General features: G+C 39.2%; 1 protein-coding gene across 1 annotated transcript in view; it reads right to left on the minus strand.

Moving 5' to 3' along the window:
* Positions 1-17,713, minus strand: part of ITGA9 (integrin subunit alpha 9) — a 578,355-nt gene that overhangs the window by 379,575 nt on the left and 181,067 nt on the right. Inside the window, exons 6-8 of the mRNA XM_082257332.1 lie at positions 15,428-15,557; positions 13,135-13,220; positions 4,487-4,549 (exon numbers count right to left, since the gene is read on the minus strand). Of these exons, the coding sequence (XP_082113458.1) occupies positions 4,487-4,549; positions 13,135-13,220; positions 15,428-15,557 (279 nt within the window). The remainder of the gene's footprint in view (positions 1-4,486; positions 4,550-13,134; positions 13,221-15,427; positions 15,558-17,713) is intronic.

Here is a 17,713-nt window from a genome sequence, read left to right on the forward strand (position 1 = left end):
ACATCAAATTACGGACAAAGAAAGGTAACAATAATCCCTTTTTTTTATTTTGAAGTAATTTATCGCAAAATCTTGCCTGGTTTTCCTCCAGTTTATAAACAACATGGGAAGTTATGAAGCTGCAGGTAAATTAATCCGAACTTAGTATATATTAACTGTTTGTATAGCAGCTACTGGCCAATCTGCCACCAGTGCCCACCAGAAGGGACCTTACACACACTAAAACTTTCACAGGATTAAAGCTGAACTGCCACCCCACCCACCGGGGAGTCTGTGTCCAGCACATTAGAAAAAAAGAAGCGACTTCAGGGGACTGGTCCTACAGTGTTTATTCCTATCAGCCCGAAATTTGGATTGAAGAATACACACCCATGAATTCTCAAGCCTGGCAAGTGGCTGCTCTGGCACTGGGTGGTGAACTGTGGCAGACAGAGAGACACCTAAAGATATGAAGTTTTTTTTTACCAAGTGGCAGATTAGGATTAATGTATATGTATAGCCAAACCTTTATTTTATTTTAGTTTTGGATATCATAAAGAAGGGTTAAATCCCTTTCTGGTTATTTTTAATATCTGTATTGCTTTTGGAAATTGTCCTCACTTCCTGTTCAGGAAACGCAGGAGAGGAAAACGAACAGGTGGATTTCTCATTCCTTTCTGTGTATGTGACAACGGAGATCAAGACAAATAACAGGGCAATCTTTGCAGCATGGACACAGACGTTATTAAAAACTTGGAAGACAAGAAATTGGTGTTAAGCACCAACAGTACCCGTGCAGTGGGAAATAATATGTAAATAAATATGAGTCAAAAGGTGTAGGAATAATTCCTGATTGGGAGCTGAAACAAAAACGTGAAAACGTGAAAAGTGGTAAAAAATTATATAGTGATATAGAATAGCTGCGCTCGACCAATCCTATACACTCTAGTGCAAGTACCAAAAATTAGCTCTCAAACCGTGTGATATATCAATAAAAACTAATTGCCAGGTGCACTAGTGTTAAAGTGCAAGTGCCAAAAATTAACAAAAAAAAAAAAAATAGGATCGTAAGAAAATCAATAATTGCTAGTTGCCAGGTGCACATGAGAATATGAACAAACACTTAATAGAATGTGCGAGAATAAATAAATGTATATAAATACTTGGATATATAAATATATATAGGTGACACAAATGCCCTGATGTAATCAAGTACAGTAGTAAATAGTTGATTAATTCAATCAATAAATAAATAAGCTAGGTCCTAAAGTACAAAAGTGAGAGAAGAGGTATATGTGCAAATAAGATAATAAAATAAGGAGAGATATGTGAATTTATTTAACTGGCAATGTTATCACAACCTGATATAACACACAAACTAATTTATAATAGTATAAGTATAAATCTTGAATTAAAGGTACATAGGTTTGTATATGTACCTAAAAATTTGCACACTGTACTGTAGTGAGTCACCACATATTTTAAATATGATTTATCAAAAAACTTTTAACATGTGGGTAACTTTTTCATCCTAATGCCATGAAGAACAGTTTTACGTATTGTGATATAGGGTGATTAAGTTCATGTGGTAGATGTGTTTTAAGTGAGTCGCTAGTCCTAACTTTTGTTTAACCACTTTAGGACCGCTCACTGTGCTGCTACTGCGGCACAGCGGCAGCCCTGTGTCCAGCGACGTAGACCTACGTCGCTGGACTCCTAGCTGTCTCGGCGGCACGAGAGCGCCGCCAGAGGCTCGTTCCGTTTAGACACAGCGGGAGTCGGGCCGGAGGAGGAGAGGCGGCGATCAACGTCTCTCTTCCCCGATCGTCGGGGAAAGTGTGAGAAAATCCGCCTGTTTGTGTAAACATAGCATGCGGATCATCTCTGTGACAGACAGGGAGAGATCACAGGATTCAGCATAGCTGAACCTGCAGCCTCTGTCTCTGTCACAGAGCCCCCACACACGTCAGTAAGCATGAGGCATACATTTAACCCCTTGATCACCAACAGTGTTAACCCTTTCCCTGCCAGTGTCATTATTACACTAACAGTTCATATTTTTAGCACTGATTACTGTAGTAATGTCACTGGTCCCCCCAAAAGTGTCAAAAATGTCAGTTAGGGATCCGATCTGTATGCTGCAATGTGGCAGTCCCATAAAAAAAAAACGCAGATCGCCGCCATTACTAGTAAAAAAAAAAAGAAAAAAATTACAAATCTTTCCCGTAGTTAGTAAACGCGACAACCAATCAAAATACGCTTATTGCAATTTTTTTTACTAAAAATATGTAGCAGAAAACAAATTTGCCTAAAATGTTAAAAAATTTTGATTTTTTTTGGGAATGTTATATATCAGAATGTGAAAAATATTGTTTTTTTTTTTTTTTTTCAAAATTGTCGCTCTTTTCTTCAAAAATTAAAAATTGCACAGGTGATCAAATATCACCAAAAGGAAGCTCTGTTTGTGGGGGGGGAAAAAAAGGACATAAATTTAATTTGGGTACAGCGTCGCATGACTGCGCAATTGTCCGTTAAATTAACGCAGTGCCGAGTCGCAAAACACAAAGACATGTAGTTAAATACATTTTGGCCTAAATATATGACAAAAATTAAATATATTGGATATTTTTTAACAGTCAAAGTAGAAAATGTTAATTTTTTGCAAAATTTTGGTTTTTATTATTAATATCACGAAAAATAAAAAGTGCAGAGGTGATCAAATACCACCAAAAGAAAGCTCTGTTTGTGGGGAAAAAAGGACAAAAATGTAGTTTGGGTACAGCATTGCATGACTGCGCAATTGTCAGTTAAATTCGCGCATTGCCAAGTAGAAAAAAGTGGCCTGGTCATTCAGCAGCCAAATCTTCCAGGGCTAAAGTGGTTAAGAGCCCATTTTTTTTTCCAGCCAAATGAAAGCAAAGTCAAACAGAAAGTTGATCAGGCAGGGGTTTCAGCTTCACAAAGCAAAACAGAAATTGAAAATGCCACCTGGCTATCTTGTCAGCAGCACAGTTGCTATTGTTTCTGGTCTACCAAATTATCGGATCTTGAGGCTCACTCAGCCTTTTGTTGCAGCACCTCACTGTAAAGGCCCACTCCCTGGCCTCTCAATATGGGGTCCCCTAGCACCCCAGACTCTCTCACTCCTCCAGAGACTTACAGATTCCCTTCAGCCCCCTGAACTTACTAGCCACCTCAGCTTTCTCAGTCTCCACAGGCTCCCTCAGCTGTCCCAACTTTCCCAGTCCCATAGACAAGGAATTCCCCCCCACATGGGGTGCAGTCTCTTGACAGGAACACACGACTCTCTCATGACATGACTCTATCTCCAGAATGGGAGTCCTGAAATAATCTCAGGCTTGGTTTATAACAAGCATGCACATCTGCAGGCCTCCAGGAAGACCTGGACACATGATTGGAGACTTCTTCCCACCCAAATGACTTCAAAGTCTCCAGACCCTGATCTGGTACTACCAAACCCAGAAAATACCAAAAAGCTAGTCTTCTCCATTCAGAAATAAACTTTGCATTCTGCCTTAATATGAATCATGTGTTATTCCTTTATCCATTTCTTAACCTCCCTGGCGGTACGATTCTTTCGGATTTTAGGTGCTGAAAGCGGTACCATTATTTTGCATGTAATTCTTGAGAATGAGCAGCCCAAACCAACTATTTACATATGATTTTTTTTACTGTGCGTTTTTCTTTATAACATCTCGGGTATGATAAAGTATGAGACACAAAATCATAAATTATAATATAATAAAAAACTATAAAAAAGTTAAAGTATGTATGTAATATATATATATATATATATATATATATATATATACGGTACATATATATATATATATATATATATATATATATATATATATATACATAAAATGTACAGTAAAACTGCAGGAAAGGGCACTGGGGGCAATGTAATGTGAATTTATTTTATTTTGAATGGTATCAGTGTGTTTGGTGTGTTTTACATTTGAATTTGCCGCCGGTTTCACCCCCTGCGAACGTCACGTCGCAGGAGACGGAAGCCGGGGCACGGAGAGGATCGGGAGGAAGATCCGCCGCCGCATACCGCTGAGATACATCGCTGGATCCCGGTGATAAGGTAAGAAACCTCTTTTACAGGATCCAGCGATGCTTCTGGCGGTACCCCAAGTGTGGCTCTGGGTTACCGCTTTTGGCTCTGAAATGTAACCCCGAGCCACGCTCGGGAATACCGCTAAGATGTTAAACATATGCCTTTGAACAGGGATCTCCAAACTACGGCCCTTCAGCTGTTGCAGAACTACGCGTCTCATGAGGTATTGTAAAGCTCTGACATGCATTGACATGACTTTATGTCTCTATGGAGCCGAAGGACCACACCTTGGAGACCCCTTCCTTAGAAGGACCTCGCACTGTCACAATATGTTAGTTTATACTGCAGCACTAAACTAGTAACAGTGTAAATGAAAGGGAAATATTATCAGATTATAAATACTGCAGGTAGATGACTAACCTTTTTCCCAGAAACAAAAAATTTCTTCTCAAGTAATCGTTTTTCTGTCTTGAAAATATACACCTAAATGGTAAAAGAAAAAATGTAAATATATAATATAATGCAATTTACTTAAAGCATATCTACGGTCAAAATGTAAAATCATATATTCATTTTATTTCAATGATTTCTAGCTTACTCCTATTAATTTGAATGATCTTGAAGTTTGTACAGTTACTTTGTAGAGATCCCCACACATTTACTTCTTTATATTCTGTGATACATATTCACTTCACTATGTAAGCAGAAAATGTTGTATGACAGAATTCACAGGGTATGCCTTCTGCACTACGGAGGTCACGTGTGGGGCCCCGCATGCAATGTCAACACAATCTGGATGTGTCCTTCACCTTGATGTCATTATACAGTGCTGTATCTGCCTTTTTCTGTATAAGTGCAGTTTCTAGTTTTTAGTAAAACTATGGCATCTAGTTCACACAATGGGGAGCATGGGTCTCCATGTATGATTTCTTTTGAGTGGCAACTGCAAGGGAGTTTTGCATCATAGTAAGTTCTGTAAACAAGCCCTGGGGGTCCTCTTTACCCTTAATGTGAGAACAATCTGACATCTTTGAGTGTTTTTATTTATCTGATCTACTATCAAGTTGTGTGACCTAGTGTTCCAGGGACCTTCTATCCATGTGTTATGACTGTTCCATTCATTTAGGAGGTCATGGAACTCTGTTAAGCCTTTATACATTCATTTTTGCTGACAGTTTATTACACTGGTGGAGGATGCACTGATTTATTTGATTTCTCAATGAAGAATGGGATCATCACATGGACTTTGAGTTACAAGTAGACATTTTTTCACTTTTTTTTATGTTTTGTATTTTTTTCATTAAGGTTCATGCAAGCAGTCATATTATTATTATTATTATACAGGATTTATATAACGCCAACAGTTTGCGCAGCGCTTTACAGTGTGGGGGAAGACAATACAGTTACAGTACAATTCAATACAGGAGGAATCAGAGGGCCCTGCTTGTTAGAGCTTACACTCTATTGGAATATATAGAGAAAAATATGGCTGTATTTTGAGGCAAGGAGCCACGAGTGCGGCATACAGTTGCATGTAGAAAATAATTATAGGATTTGGCTTTATGAGGGTATGCGTAGCTCTGAGCATAAACATGCGTATACACAGACTTGTATGGCCCGGACACAGAGACTTTATTTTGCCTTAAATGGCACCAGATTTCATAAAGCGTTTAAGTGATTTAAGCATTTTAACAAGATTCAACTATTTGGTTTTTAACTTAAAGTGGTTTTAAAGGTACAAGTACATTGTATGCATGAAGGTAAAAAACCTTCTCTGTGCAGCAGCCCCCCTAATACTTACCTGAGCCTCACCACGATCCAGCAATGTGCACTATAGCCTCGGCTCTCCTTGGACTCTCCCTCCTTATTTGCTAAGACAGCAGTGGGTGTCACTGGCTCCCACTGCTGTCAGGTAGATTAAAGTGGGAAGGGAAAAGGGATGAACCCACCGCTACAAAACAGTCTGCAGAGCTGTGATCCCAGAAAGGTTGGAGAAAACCCATGCAGGGTGCAAATCACAGCCAGTGAGCCAATGAGGAGAGAAGGGGCGGGGCTAAGCCACGGCTCTGTGTGTGAATGGACACAGAGCAGCGGCTCAGGAACTTGGGTACCCCCATTGCAAGCTGCTTGCTCTGGGGGCATGGAGGAGTTCCAGCGGGGGATCCGAGAAAAGAAGAATCAAGGCTGCTATCTGCAAAACCACTGCACAAAGTAGGTAAGTATAACATGTTTGTTTAAAAAAATAAATAAATAATAAAATTGCCTCTAATAGCACTTTAAAACCTGGTTCACACTTTGAAGCTGCCCGTGCAGCACGACTTTAATTGCGGCTTGCAAACGACTTCTATAATAGAAGTCAATGTAAGTCGCTCCGACTTCGCCCCAAAGTAGTGCAGTGCAGGAACCTTTTTCTAAGTCGGAGCGACTTGAGTCGCTCTGATTAGAATGGTTCCATTGCACAGAATGGAGCGCTACTTGTCAGTGCAGCCTCATCAGTGTCGCCTCATCAGTGCAGCCTCATCAGTTCAGCCTCATTAGTGCCCATCAGTGCAGCCTCAACAGTGCCCATCAATACACATCAGTGCAGCCTCAACATTGCCCATCAATACACATCAGTGCAGCTTCATCAGTATACATCAGTGCAGCATCATCAGTGCCCATCAGTAAAGATAAAAATTACTTATTTGCAAAATTTTGTAACAGAAAAATGTTTATTTTTCAAAACGTTGGGTCTTTTTTTTTTTTTTTTTTTTTTGTTTAGAAAAAAAATGAAAAACCCAGTGGTGATCAAATACCACCCAAGGAAATCTCTATCTGTCTCAAAAAAAAATGATAATTTAATTTTGGTACAGTGTTGCATGACTGCGCAATTGTCATTCAAAGTGCTGAATTCCGAAAATTGGCCTGGGCAGGAAGGGGATGAAAATGCCCGGTATTGAAGTGGTTAACTTATGGGTACTCATGTTCAGAGTCTATCCCTTCACCCACTTATGGGGGCCCTCGAAGGGGGAACAATATACATTTCAATACACCATTAAATAGAACTTGTCCTGTCATCACACCTTCCCTTCTTCACCACCACCTACATTATACATACAGTAACAGAAGCCTGGGACATGGAGAGAGCGTAACCAAATTAGCAGGGGTGAAACGATTGAGATACCATTCCAGCGAAAAACATAAACCCCTCTTGCACATGCTTTCAAATGTCCCTTGTAAAGTGAACAGTCTATTTGCCTTTTGCAAATCGACCTAATTGACATTATCTTTTCAGAGTTCTGATATCTATCATTTTAATTAATATTATGATAATCCTCACAATATATATAATATCTATCTATCTATCTATCTATCTATCTATCTATCTATCTATCTATCTATCTATCTATCTATCTATATATATATTTTTTTTTTTTTTTCTTGAGTGAGGCCCAGAAGCAAAGTATCTAAGGGTCCATGCAAGATGTCGTGGTCATGTTGCCAGGACAGTAAAATATATGGAAAAATATGGGGGATTAAAGACTTAGGAGAAATTCACACAGGCCTAAATGTGTGTTTGAATCTGTAGAACAAGTTTGTATTAAAAAATGCATGAAGTCAACTGGTATGACAGCCCAAAAAATGAATAGGTTACACGTCATATGGCACTTCAATTATCAAGACACTGCAAAGGCTAATGATGAGAGGCAAAATGAATTAATCCGCAGCAACCATATTTCAATTCTCACTGGTAACAAGATGGAAATAGGTCTTGGGTTATTGCACTTTTTGCATCAAAATATCTATTTTTGCTGTAAGCTAAAATCTTCTAATAACGCAGCTCTGTAGACTAAGATCTACTAATGATACTGACTGTAGAGTTTCCTCAGTACTTCATACAGTGCATTTATCATGAATTATGGATTTTATGGTCCTGTAACTCGTTTGGGCTCTCTAAGCTCTATTTGTCATATGGTATGGTTTATTAAATTTAAACAAACACTGTGAGTTATGTGGAGTAGAACAGTCAGCTATCCTGAGTTTCTGGAAATGGTTCTTTCCATTCTTAGCAGGGCTCACGTTCATAACATTTTTTATGCACATTGTGTTGGCTTATGTTCATCTCTGGTTTCTTACAATGGTCTGCTGATCAAACATATTACCTTTATTAATCAAGGGAATTTACTTGCTGAGAAAATATTCTTCCTGCACAGGAGGAGGTTTGCCTGCCCTAATGGTGCTGACAGTATATTTGCACTAATGGAATCAGGAAAAGAATTTAAATGATCTTGTGAAGTAGTATCAAGATTTCAAAAGCTAATTTTTAATGTTAATTGAAAAACATTTAAAAAACACATCTGTATTTCATAAACCTACAACAAACAATGTTCTTCCTGCTACAAAAAATCCATTGATACATGTCCCCCAGAGCAGTGGCCAGGTCCCCATACTTTTTATGGCAATAACTTGCATATAAGCTTTTAAAATGAGGCCTTTTAATTTTTCATGTTCGTGTCCCATAGACTTTAATAGAGTTTTCATGTTCGCTAGAACTTTTTCCCTGTTCGAGATGTTCCGGTACAAACCAAACAGGGAGGTGTTTAGCCCATCACTAATCCAGAGGAAGGCAAAAAACCCCAGCAAAGCATGACCCAATTTGCTCCAGCAGCGGGGAAATTTCCTTCCTGATCCCCTGAGAGGCAATTGGATATTCCCTGGATCAACTTTACCTATAAACGTTAGTATACAGTTATAATATTTACATTTAGGAAAGAATCTAGCCCTTTTTCTATAGCAAGCTACCGAACTAGCCAGAACCAGCTCTTGAAGGAGTCTATTCCACATTTTCACGGCTCTTACTGTGAAGAAACCTTTCCGTATTTGGAGATGAAATCTCTTTTCACTATATGGACCACATCTATATTTATACATGTTCATCATATCCCCCTTATGGCCCGTACACACGTACCGATCGTCGGCATACAAACGTCGGTGGACGAAGGATCTGCCGATTGTACGCGTGTTAGTATGGTGCCTCCGACAGATGTCTGCGCACAATCCGCGGACAAAAGTCTTTCGTGCAAACATGAAAATATTTGTATGCCGACACCAGAACGGACGATTGTTCGCCTGTCAGTACACAATTCGGCCGACAGACCGCAGATTTGCAAGACTGGGCATGCTCAGAAAATAGAAAACACAGGGAAAGTTAACCATTACATGACATCACTTCTGCAGTCGGCGGACAAAATTCTTGTGCTGTCCTTGTGCTGTCTTTGCACTTTTCAGCAGACACCGACATCCCGGGGAGAAAAGAGGAACATTTGTAAGCCGACCATCGGTACGTGTGTACGGGGCTTGAATCTCCTCTTCTCAAGACAGAATTAATTAAATTCCTGTAATCTTGGTCATGAACATTTTAGTTGTTCTACACACTTAAAGTAGAGCAGCTAAATATCCTTTTGTGCATTAACTCTAAAATTTAGGCAGATATAAAAGACATATTAATGCAACCACTTGCCGACCAGCCGCCGTAGTTTTACTGCAGCAGGTCGGCTCTGTCCCACGAAATGATTTACCTGTATGTCACTTCGTGAGACTGCTAGTGGGGGTGCACCCACCAATTGGCCACAGGGGAAGCCAATCAACAGGTCCGGGCGCCTGCAATCTTTCCCCATGGAGACAGAACAATGGCGGTCTGCCGAAATAAACACGGCACACCGATGTTCTGTCAGTGATGAACACAGGGATCCTGTGTTCCTAAATAGTCTCTGTGTTCATCCAGTGAGTCCATCCCCCACACAGTTAGAAAGCACCCCCTAGGCACACATTTAACCCTTTAATCACCCCTGGTGTTAACCCCTTCCCTGCCAGAGTCATTAGTACAGTAACAGTGCATATTTTTAGCACTGATTACTGTAGTAATGTCACTGGTCCCCTCAAAAGTGTCAAAAATGGCAGTCAGGTGTCTGATCTGTCCGCCGCAGTCCCGCCAAAAAAAATAACTGATCGCCAATATATCAATATACACTTATTGAATTTTTTTGTTACCCAAAAATATGTAGCAGAATACATATTGGCCTAAATTAATGAAAAAATTAGATTTGTTTTATTTCTTTTTATTAGGAATTTTTTATAACAGAAAGTAAAAAATATTGTTTTCTTTCTGCATTGTCTCTCTCTTTTTGTTTATAGCACAAAAACTAAAAACCGCAGAGGTGATGAAATAGAAAAAAGAAAGCTCTCTTTGTTGGAAAATGAGGACATCAATGTTATTTGGGTACAGTGTCGCATGACTGCGCAATTGTCAGTTGAAGTAACGCAGTGCGGTATCACAAAAAATGGCCTGGTCATTAACGGAGTAAAACCTTCCAGTCCTTAAGTGGTTAATCCAACCCTATGTAATCCTATAGCTAAGGTCTCTATATTAGTAACTAGAGAATTCTTGGAATGGAAGGAGACTACTACATTCATGTAAAGTAGGCAGACAGTATGTGCTTTTAATGCTAGCTTTCCCCAAGCACTTTTTAGTTGTGGATGAATGTTTCCTTTAAATACAACGGGTGAAATATTATAGTTTATCTCCGTATATACACCATTCATAGTTAGTGTCTTGCAAAAGGTGATTATGTGTTTTCAATAGCCTCTTAGCATTTAATGAAGATTCACATAGTAAATAGTCTGTTGAACTTTCATGGCCATAACAAATACAGTAACTGGGGTTCAGGAATGTATGGAATATACACAAGTGCTCTTGACTGACACTGCTGAGATAAATTTGTTTTAAGTTTTTGTAAACAATCAGCCACGACCCTCTCTCAGTTCACAAAACAGTTGTGCCCTTCGCACCAATGGAATCCTGGCAAACAATGACATGACTGTCCCCCCTCCCCAGAATTTACAGGCAGACTGGCTTTCCCCATCTAGACCTGCTCCGCCTTTTGGCTTCTACTTTGCTGCTTGAAAGGTAAGGGGAGACTCTGTTGGACATGCCTAGATGTGAGGGGCGACTCTGCTGGGCACTCCTGGATGTAAGGGGGGACTTTTTTTTTTTAAATTAAATTCTTTAAAACACCAATTTGTAAAATATACGATGTGGCCCCCATACTGAAAATTTTGAAGACCCCTTGCTCTAGGTCATTTCATCAAGCTAAGTGAAACTGACCATACACTGATCTAAATTTGGGTGTTCCAGTAGGGAACGGCTGAATGGCAACTAGTGTGTAAGCTTCCCCCCCTCAACAAAAATCAATTGTTTAGTCAACTTCTGTTAAAGGACATGTTGAAAAATGTCCAGTCAATCAGCCGTTGCAGCCAATCAGCCGCATCCACTGATCAGTGTTTTCTAACAGGGGCAGGTGCCTGTGTCAGAATACATTGTCGGAGGACCTCACAAATGAGACACATAAAGGGATTCATTCGTTTTTTTTGTTTAGTTCCCTGGCTGACCTAAAAAAAAAAAATAAAATAACTGTGCATATTCAGCTTTTTTTAACTTATTTGGAAAATCCGGTGTAGTTCCCCTTTCACAGTTCTAGTACTACCCCTTAAGAAATGAAACGTGAATCTCTACTTTTAGCTTGACCTCCATACGCTCTGCAGTTAAATGTGCTGAGCTTTGTACCACTAAGTTAGTAATGGTAAATGGTGTAGTGCTATAAAATATCAATAAAAGTGAACCATACAGTCCATCAATCTGTAAAGTATTCACACATAGCACGATATTGATAATAATGATCCTGAAAGAATTCCACCAAGACTATGCTGTGTAGTCCCAAATGTAAACATGCAAATACTCCAAACTCCAAAGCCGAGTGCGAAGATGGCCACCACCAAAGGAATTAAATTGGCCTCTTACCATTTTCCTGGTGGGATACTGGGTTGAGGATACTCCACGCTACACGCTTACTACTCCAGCCAAAATGTGAGTTGCCATTTCGGTGTTTTATATGCAAATAAAAGTCATTCGACGGTGTTACACTATGGGAGTTGTCTTTTCTCTCCATATGCAATTTTATTAAGAGGAGCGGGTACGATCGATAAGAGAGAGGGTGTGAGACCTTTTTGCAGTTCCAGATTTTGATTTCCCGCTGACCTTGATCCCTGTAATAAGGATCATGGTGTCTTGGTAAGAGGCCAATTTAATTCCTTTGGTGGTGGCTATCTTCGCACTCGGCTTTGGAGTTTGGAATATTTGCATGTTTACATTTGGGACTACACAGCATAGTCTTGGTGGAATTCTTTCAGGATCATTATTATCAATATTGTGTTATGTGTGAATACTTTACGGACTGATGGACTGTATGGTTCACTTTTATTGATATTTTATAGCGCTACACCATTTACCATTACTAACCTTTAGAGATCTGGTTTCTATGATTCAGGATCAGGTGTTGGCAGCTGTATTGATTGTTTCTATTTAACTAAGTGTATCATTCTCATCATGTGCAGCAAATCTCTTACATTTGTACCATTAAGGACCATGTGTTGCTCCATGTCCCCTCCTTGTCCTGACACAGCATCTGCTGACATCATATCAGAGAAACTCTGCCGAAAATCAATCACTATTTTCCATTTATATAACCAGACAGTAATGTCAAGTCACTGGAAATAGCCAAAAGGGTGAGAAGGGATATCCAACTATGAGATTTAGTCCAGTAGTAAGATCTGCCTCACTGAATTTTAACATGTATTTGTTAATAGTCCTATATGTTTTCTGGTAAATGCGTATAACAAACTATCTATTTTAAAGAGATATAATTGTAAATTAGGGCCTTGGGCTCTGCTCTTTAGTTACATATAAAGGTTAGGTTATTCTTTATTCCTCAGGAAAACCAAAAACACATTTCATAACATTCAGTATACTGTGAAAACAACCTCCCAAAATCTCTTTAAAAATGCAAGAACTAGCTAGAGCTTATTGTTAGTTTAGTGAGAATGGCTTATGTCCAGCCTTGCATTACCTCATAGACAATAAGCTAATTATATCTCAACTCTTGCAAAGGAAATGAAGGGGCTTTGTTCAATTTGTCTGTTGAAGTGAAGCTGCTAGCTCTATGTCACATGTTCCATAGTAACGGAACCCTCACCTTTCCGATACCGCTATCTTGGGGAGCACCACCTACTACGTCTACAGTGGTGGGATGAACAAAATGACCAGCTGTGACTGCATACCCTACGGAAAAAAAAGAAAACATTTATTACAATGCAAGGCAAGCTGCCTCTGACTACCATGAACTACTTAATAAATAGACAAAACAAATTTACTTACATGTTTTCTTTGTGCGTTAGACTAAAACACACACATGTACATCCACCATACATGTACGAATGTGGTAGCTAGACTTTTAGCGGGTAATTGAGTTCAACATAAACATTAAGGCCAATGTCACATGGGCGATTCTCCTGCTAGCAACACATGGCTAACAGCAGAATCAAAGAAGAAAGGCTTCCTTCCACTTATCCTAATGCAATTAGTCCCTCTCTGGTCCTAGACACTGCAGAATCTCACTCACCACTCTCCATAACAACAGTTAAGTAGTCTGTTAGAGATCCTATCACTTTTGACAGTGGTCTATTAAAGATCTTATCGCTCCTGGCAGTACTCTGTTAGAGGTCCTTTCACTGTGACATGGCCCTTAATTTCCCAAACATGCACAAAACATGGAAACCGTGTTTATGTGTCTAGCAAGATTACGGTATACTTGTATTAAAATCCTGTTCTATAATAGTATAATAGGAACTGCAACACTAGTTACCTGTCTGTTAGGCTTACCTTGCTGCCTTAAAGGGTTAGTTCACCTTTTCAAAATAAAAAATGAAAAAGGTAAACCAATGCCCTACAGCTCACCCATCCCACAGTCCCCGCTGTATTTACTTTGGTGGGTGATGAGCTGTTAGTGCCAATACAGGTGGTGCAGCGATCCAGGGATTTTAAATCAGTTCAACAATCAATGACTCCCTGAACTGTCGCTGACAAATTACAATCGGTCTGATCAGTCCTGGAAGCCCTGATTAAATTGTGGAAGTCCTTTCTCAATCAGTGGCTGCAGCCAATAAGCTGCAAATACTGATCAGTGTATTCCGATAGCAGTGGGTGCGACTGTCAGAATATGATGTCCCGGTGGTGGGATTCCTTCATTCGTCTTGTGTATGACCAGCTTAAGGGTCAGGAGGATTTCGGTTAGTCAACTATCATTTAAAGAATGCAGTCAGAAATGGCAGCTTCAGTGCTTCCTATAAAGGACAGCTGCACCTTTGGTACATTTGTCTTTTAGTAAATTCCCCCCTTCTCCCCGAGTGCTGGAGTGCAGCCCAACATGCCAAATACTTACTCTTCCTTCTCTACCAAGCAACCTTCATTTTTGTGCCCCTGTCCACTTCTGCAGAGTCCTTTAAATGGAAACATTATCTTCTTATTAAGCATGCACCGGATGTTGGATTTCTAGCATGTCTCTTCAACAAAAGCCAGTTTTTAGACTAGTTTCTGTTGGACAGACTGCTGTACACACTGACCTAAAAGTTTTCGGACAGTGCGTACCCAGCTTTTTTCCTATGGTTGAGCAATACCCTGAGCCGTACTATGAGTATGCCTTACCCACAGAAATTAGTAGGATCCTGAAGCACACTAAAGAAGATGACCCTGAGAGGACATTACTTCCTGAAAAGACTGAGCAGGACTACACAGGGAAAACTTCTGGATCAAAAAGGAAGGCAAGTATTTGAGTTGGTGGAATACACTCAGGTGGGCGGAGGAAATTGATTAAAGGAAAATATCATTTGTGCAAGCTTCCTTTAGGCGATGTCATCTGCCCAAAGTTTTGCTCTTTATTCTAAAACCCCAATTCCAAAAAAATTGGGACACTGTGTGCAATCTACATAAAAACAGAATGAAATGATTTGCGAATCTAAAAAAAACCCATATGTTATACACAAAAAAAAAAAGAAAACATATCAAATGTCTAAATTATGAAAATATAAAATTTGAAGAAATAAATAAGGTAATTTCTAAATCAATGGTAGCAACAAGTCTCAAAAAAGTTGGGACAGGGCTATGTTAACCACTGGGTAGCATCACCTCTTCTTTTAACACCACTCTGTAAACTGGTCTGGTAACTGAGACCAGTTCCTGGAATTTTGAGAGAGGAATATTATCCCATTCTTACCTGATATAGGATTTTGACTGCTCAACAGTCCGGGATCTTCTTTGTCATATTTTTTGTTTCTCAGGTGGTTTATGGTTTATAAGATTTGCAAATCATTGCCTTTTTTTAATGTATATTTTACACAGCACCCAATACTGGAATTGGGGTTGTAGCTATTGAAAATAACATAGTGGGAAAACACACTCCTGCTTAACAAAAAAGGGGCAAAGACACTTGCCTAAGTATGTGTAGCGTTTCGCAGTGACATCTTGATCATTTAACTTGAAGTATGTGTTGTCAGTGATGTTCAGTACTTTAATTGTTCCAGTCCAGTAAAAGGATCCCGGAGCTCCCATTACAACCAGATCCTAAAACAGAAAAACAAAACGTGATATGCAAGTATTTATAAGAACACAAACATGCTTTTATCGTGCAGTTCCTTCTATTTTTAGAAGTAAGGGTCAAGTGAGGGAACCTGTGTTCATTACCAACTTCTTAACATACAAATGGAGCAGATGTAGTTTGTAAATATCTGTCACATGATCACCTGCTGCATCACAGATCTATCTTTGCAAACTAGTAAATATTATCATACTAATTTTAACATTGAAATATAATCATACTAATTTTAACATTGTATAATACATTTTTAATTAAGCAACATTTTTAACAAACTTTTTCTTTTACAATAATTTTTATTGGTAAAAGTATCGGTAGATGATAACATTAATGACATACACCATTGGTCGCTAAAGAATCGGCATAACACATTTTCGGGCTATGACTATAATTCTTAAGAACAGAAGATATATCCTCTGACCAGGAACTGCATGACTGGGGGACGCTCTCATCTAAGACGAGGGGCACACAGCCATGAATCGTTCCCAGTAGCTGGTCTTTTTGTTTGCACACAGCCCTCAAACGGGAAGTGGGACCAATGGCAGCCGACCAGTGGTCCTACATCACTCCCCTTTAATTATCTTTTTAAGAAGTGTTGTTATGTGCCTTTTAAGCAAATATTTAAAGTGAACATAACTGAGGTTTTTCTAAGATAGTTTAGACAATTGTGTTTGAAATGTTGAAAGAAAATACCACAGTCCATTTTCAACAATGTTAAAGAAAGGATGAGGCATTAGTACGCTTGGTCCTGGTATTGTATCATGCAATTAAAGAACTGCTGAAAATGTAGTCACTGTTCATCAGTTAGTCTGCAAGCCAAAAGACCAGGAACAGACAAGGCCAGAAGTAGAACAGAACATGAAGATTACAGAATTTATAGACTGCTACAAACAATGTGAATATAAACATCAGCCAAAATCAAATCAGCCATTAACATGTCTGTAAAGATCCTCATTTATCCAGGTCATGATATAACAAAAAGTAGGTAGTCACATTTAGCTGGACTTCCTCTGCAATTTGGAAGATGTTTTGCCACTCATCCAAGAAACTTCCCCAGCTTAGCTCAGGGGCCTAAAAACCTTTTAGTATGTGGACCGCATTGTATACTTTACAAATATTTGCAGAAAATAATAATTTTATATATCAATGAATAGAAAATGAATGAATACCTTTTATTTCAATCTTTTTTTTGAATCACCATCATTTGATTCCAAACCAAAAAAGAAGTTCAGTAAAACAAAGAAAAGTTCACCCTCACATCAATGTCCCCATTAGGGTCCTCCCTTACATTAAAGACTGCTTTAGAAAAGCCCTTATATTAGACTTCCTCTTTATGAGTCCCAAATCAAAGCCATCAGAGTCCCCCTTACATCTTGGTCCACATCAGAACTCTTTTTTTTACATCAGGGTCCCTATCAGAGACCAATTTACATCAGAGTCTGCCATAGGAGTTCACAGTCCCAATCAGAATCCCTTCCCATATCAGGCTCTCCATGAGACCCCTTCTTACATCAGGGTCCTCATGAAAGTCCACTTATAACAGGGTCCACCTTAGGAGTGTGTTGGAAAAGGACAGTTAAGCTGGGTAAAATGTGACCCAGTTGGAACAAGCACATCATCAGTTGCTAGGAAGCCAGCAGTTCTAGCATCCAACTGATGGGATGATCACAGCATAGCAGGGGGAACCTGACCTTAGCTGTGGGCCAGATGCTATCCTGGAGCGGGCCACTTGTTTGGATACTCCTTGCATAAAAGATCATCAGAAACATACCCCAGCATCGACCTCACATATTTGACAGCAAACTACACCTTCCACTATGTCCCCCAAACAATTAACAGATGTCCCAAGCTTTAAGGCACCATAGGAATAAAATTACACAATTGGAATATGGTGGCTTCTTAAACTTTCATGCATCTCATGATTTTCTTGAATATTCAACATCTGCCTTGTGAAGTGAAGGGCAGATTCTTCCTTCCACACTTTATACAAAAAAAGAAAACAAAACGTTTAATTGGAATTCTCTTTACATCTAGTATAGAGTTTCTCACAAACAGTTGTGTTTGATGATGAGTTGTAGTTCTCTTTTGATCAGTTTTACCAAAGAAACCACATATAAAGAGTGGA

This window comes from Pelophylax lessonae (genome assembly GCF_965119305.1).
Source record: "Pelophylax lessonae genome assembly, chromosome: 5".
Lineage (NCBI taxonomy): Eukaryota > Metazoa > Chordata > Amphibia > Anura > Ranidae > Pelophylax > Pelophylax lessonae.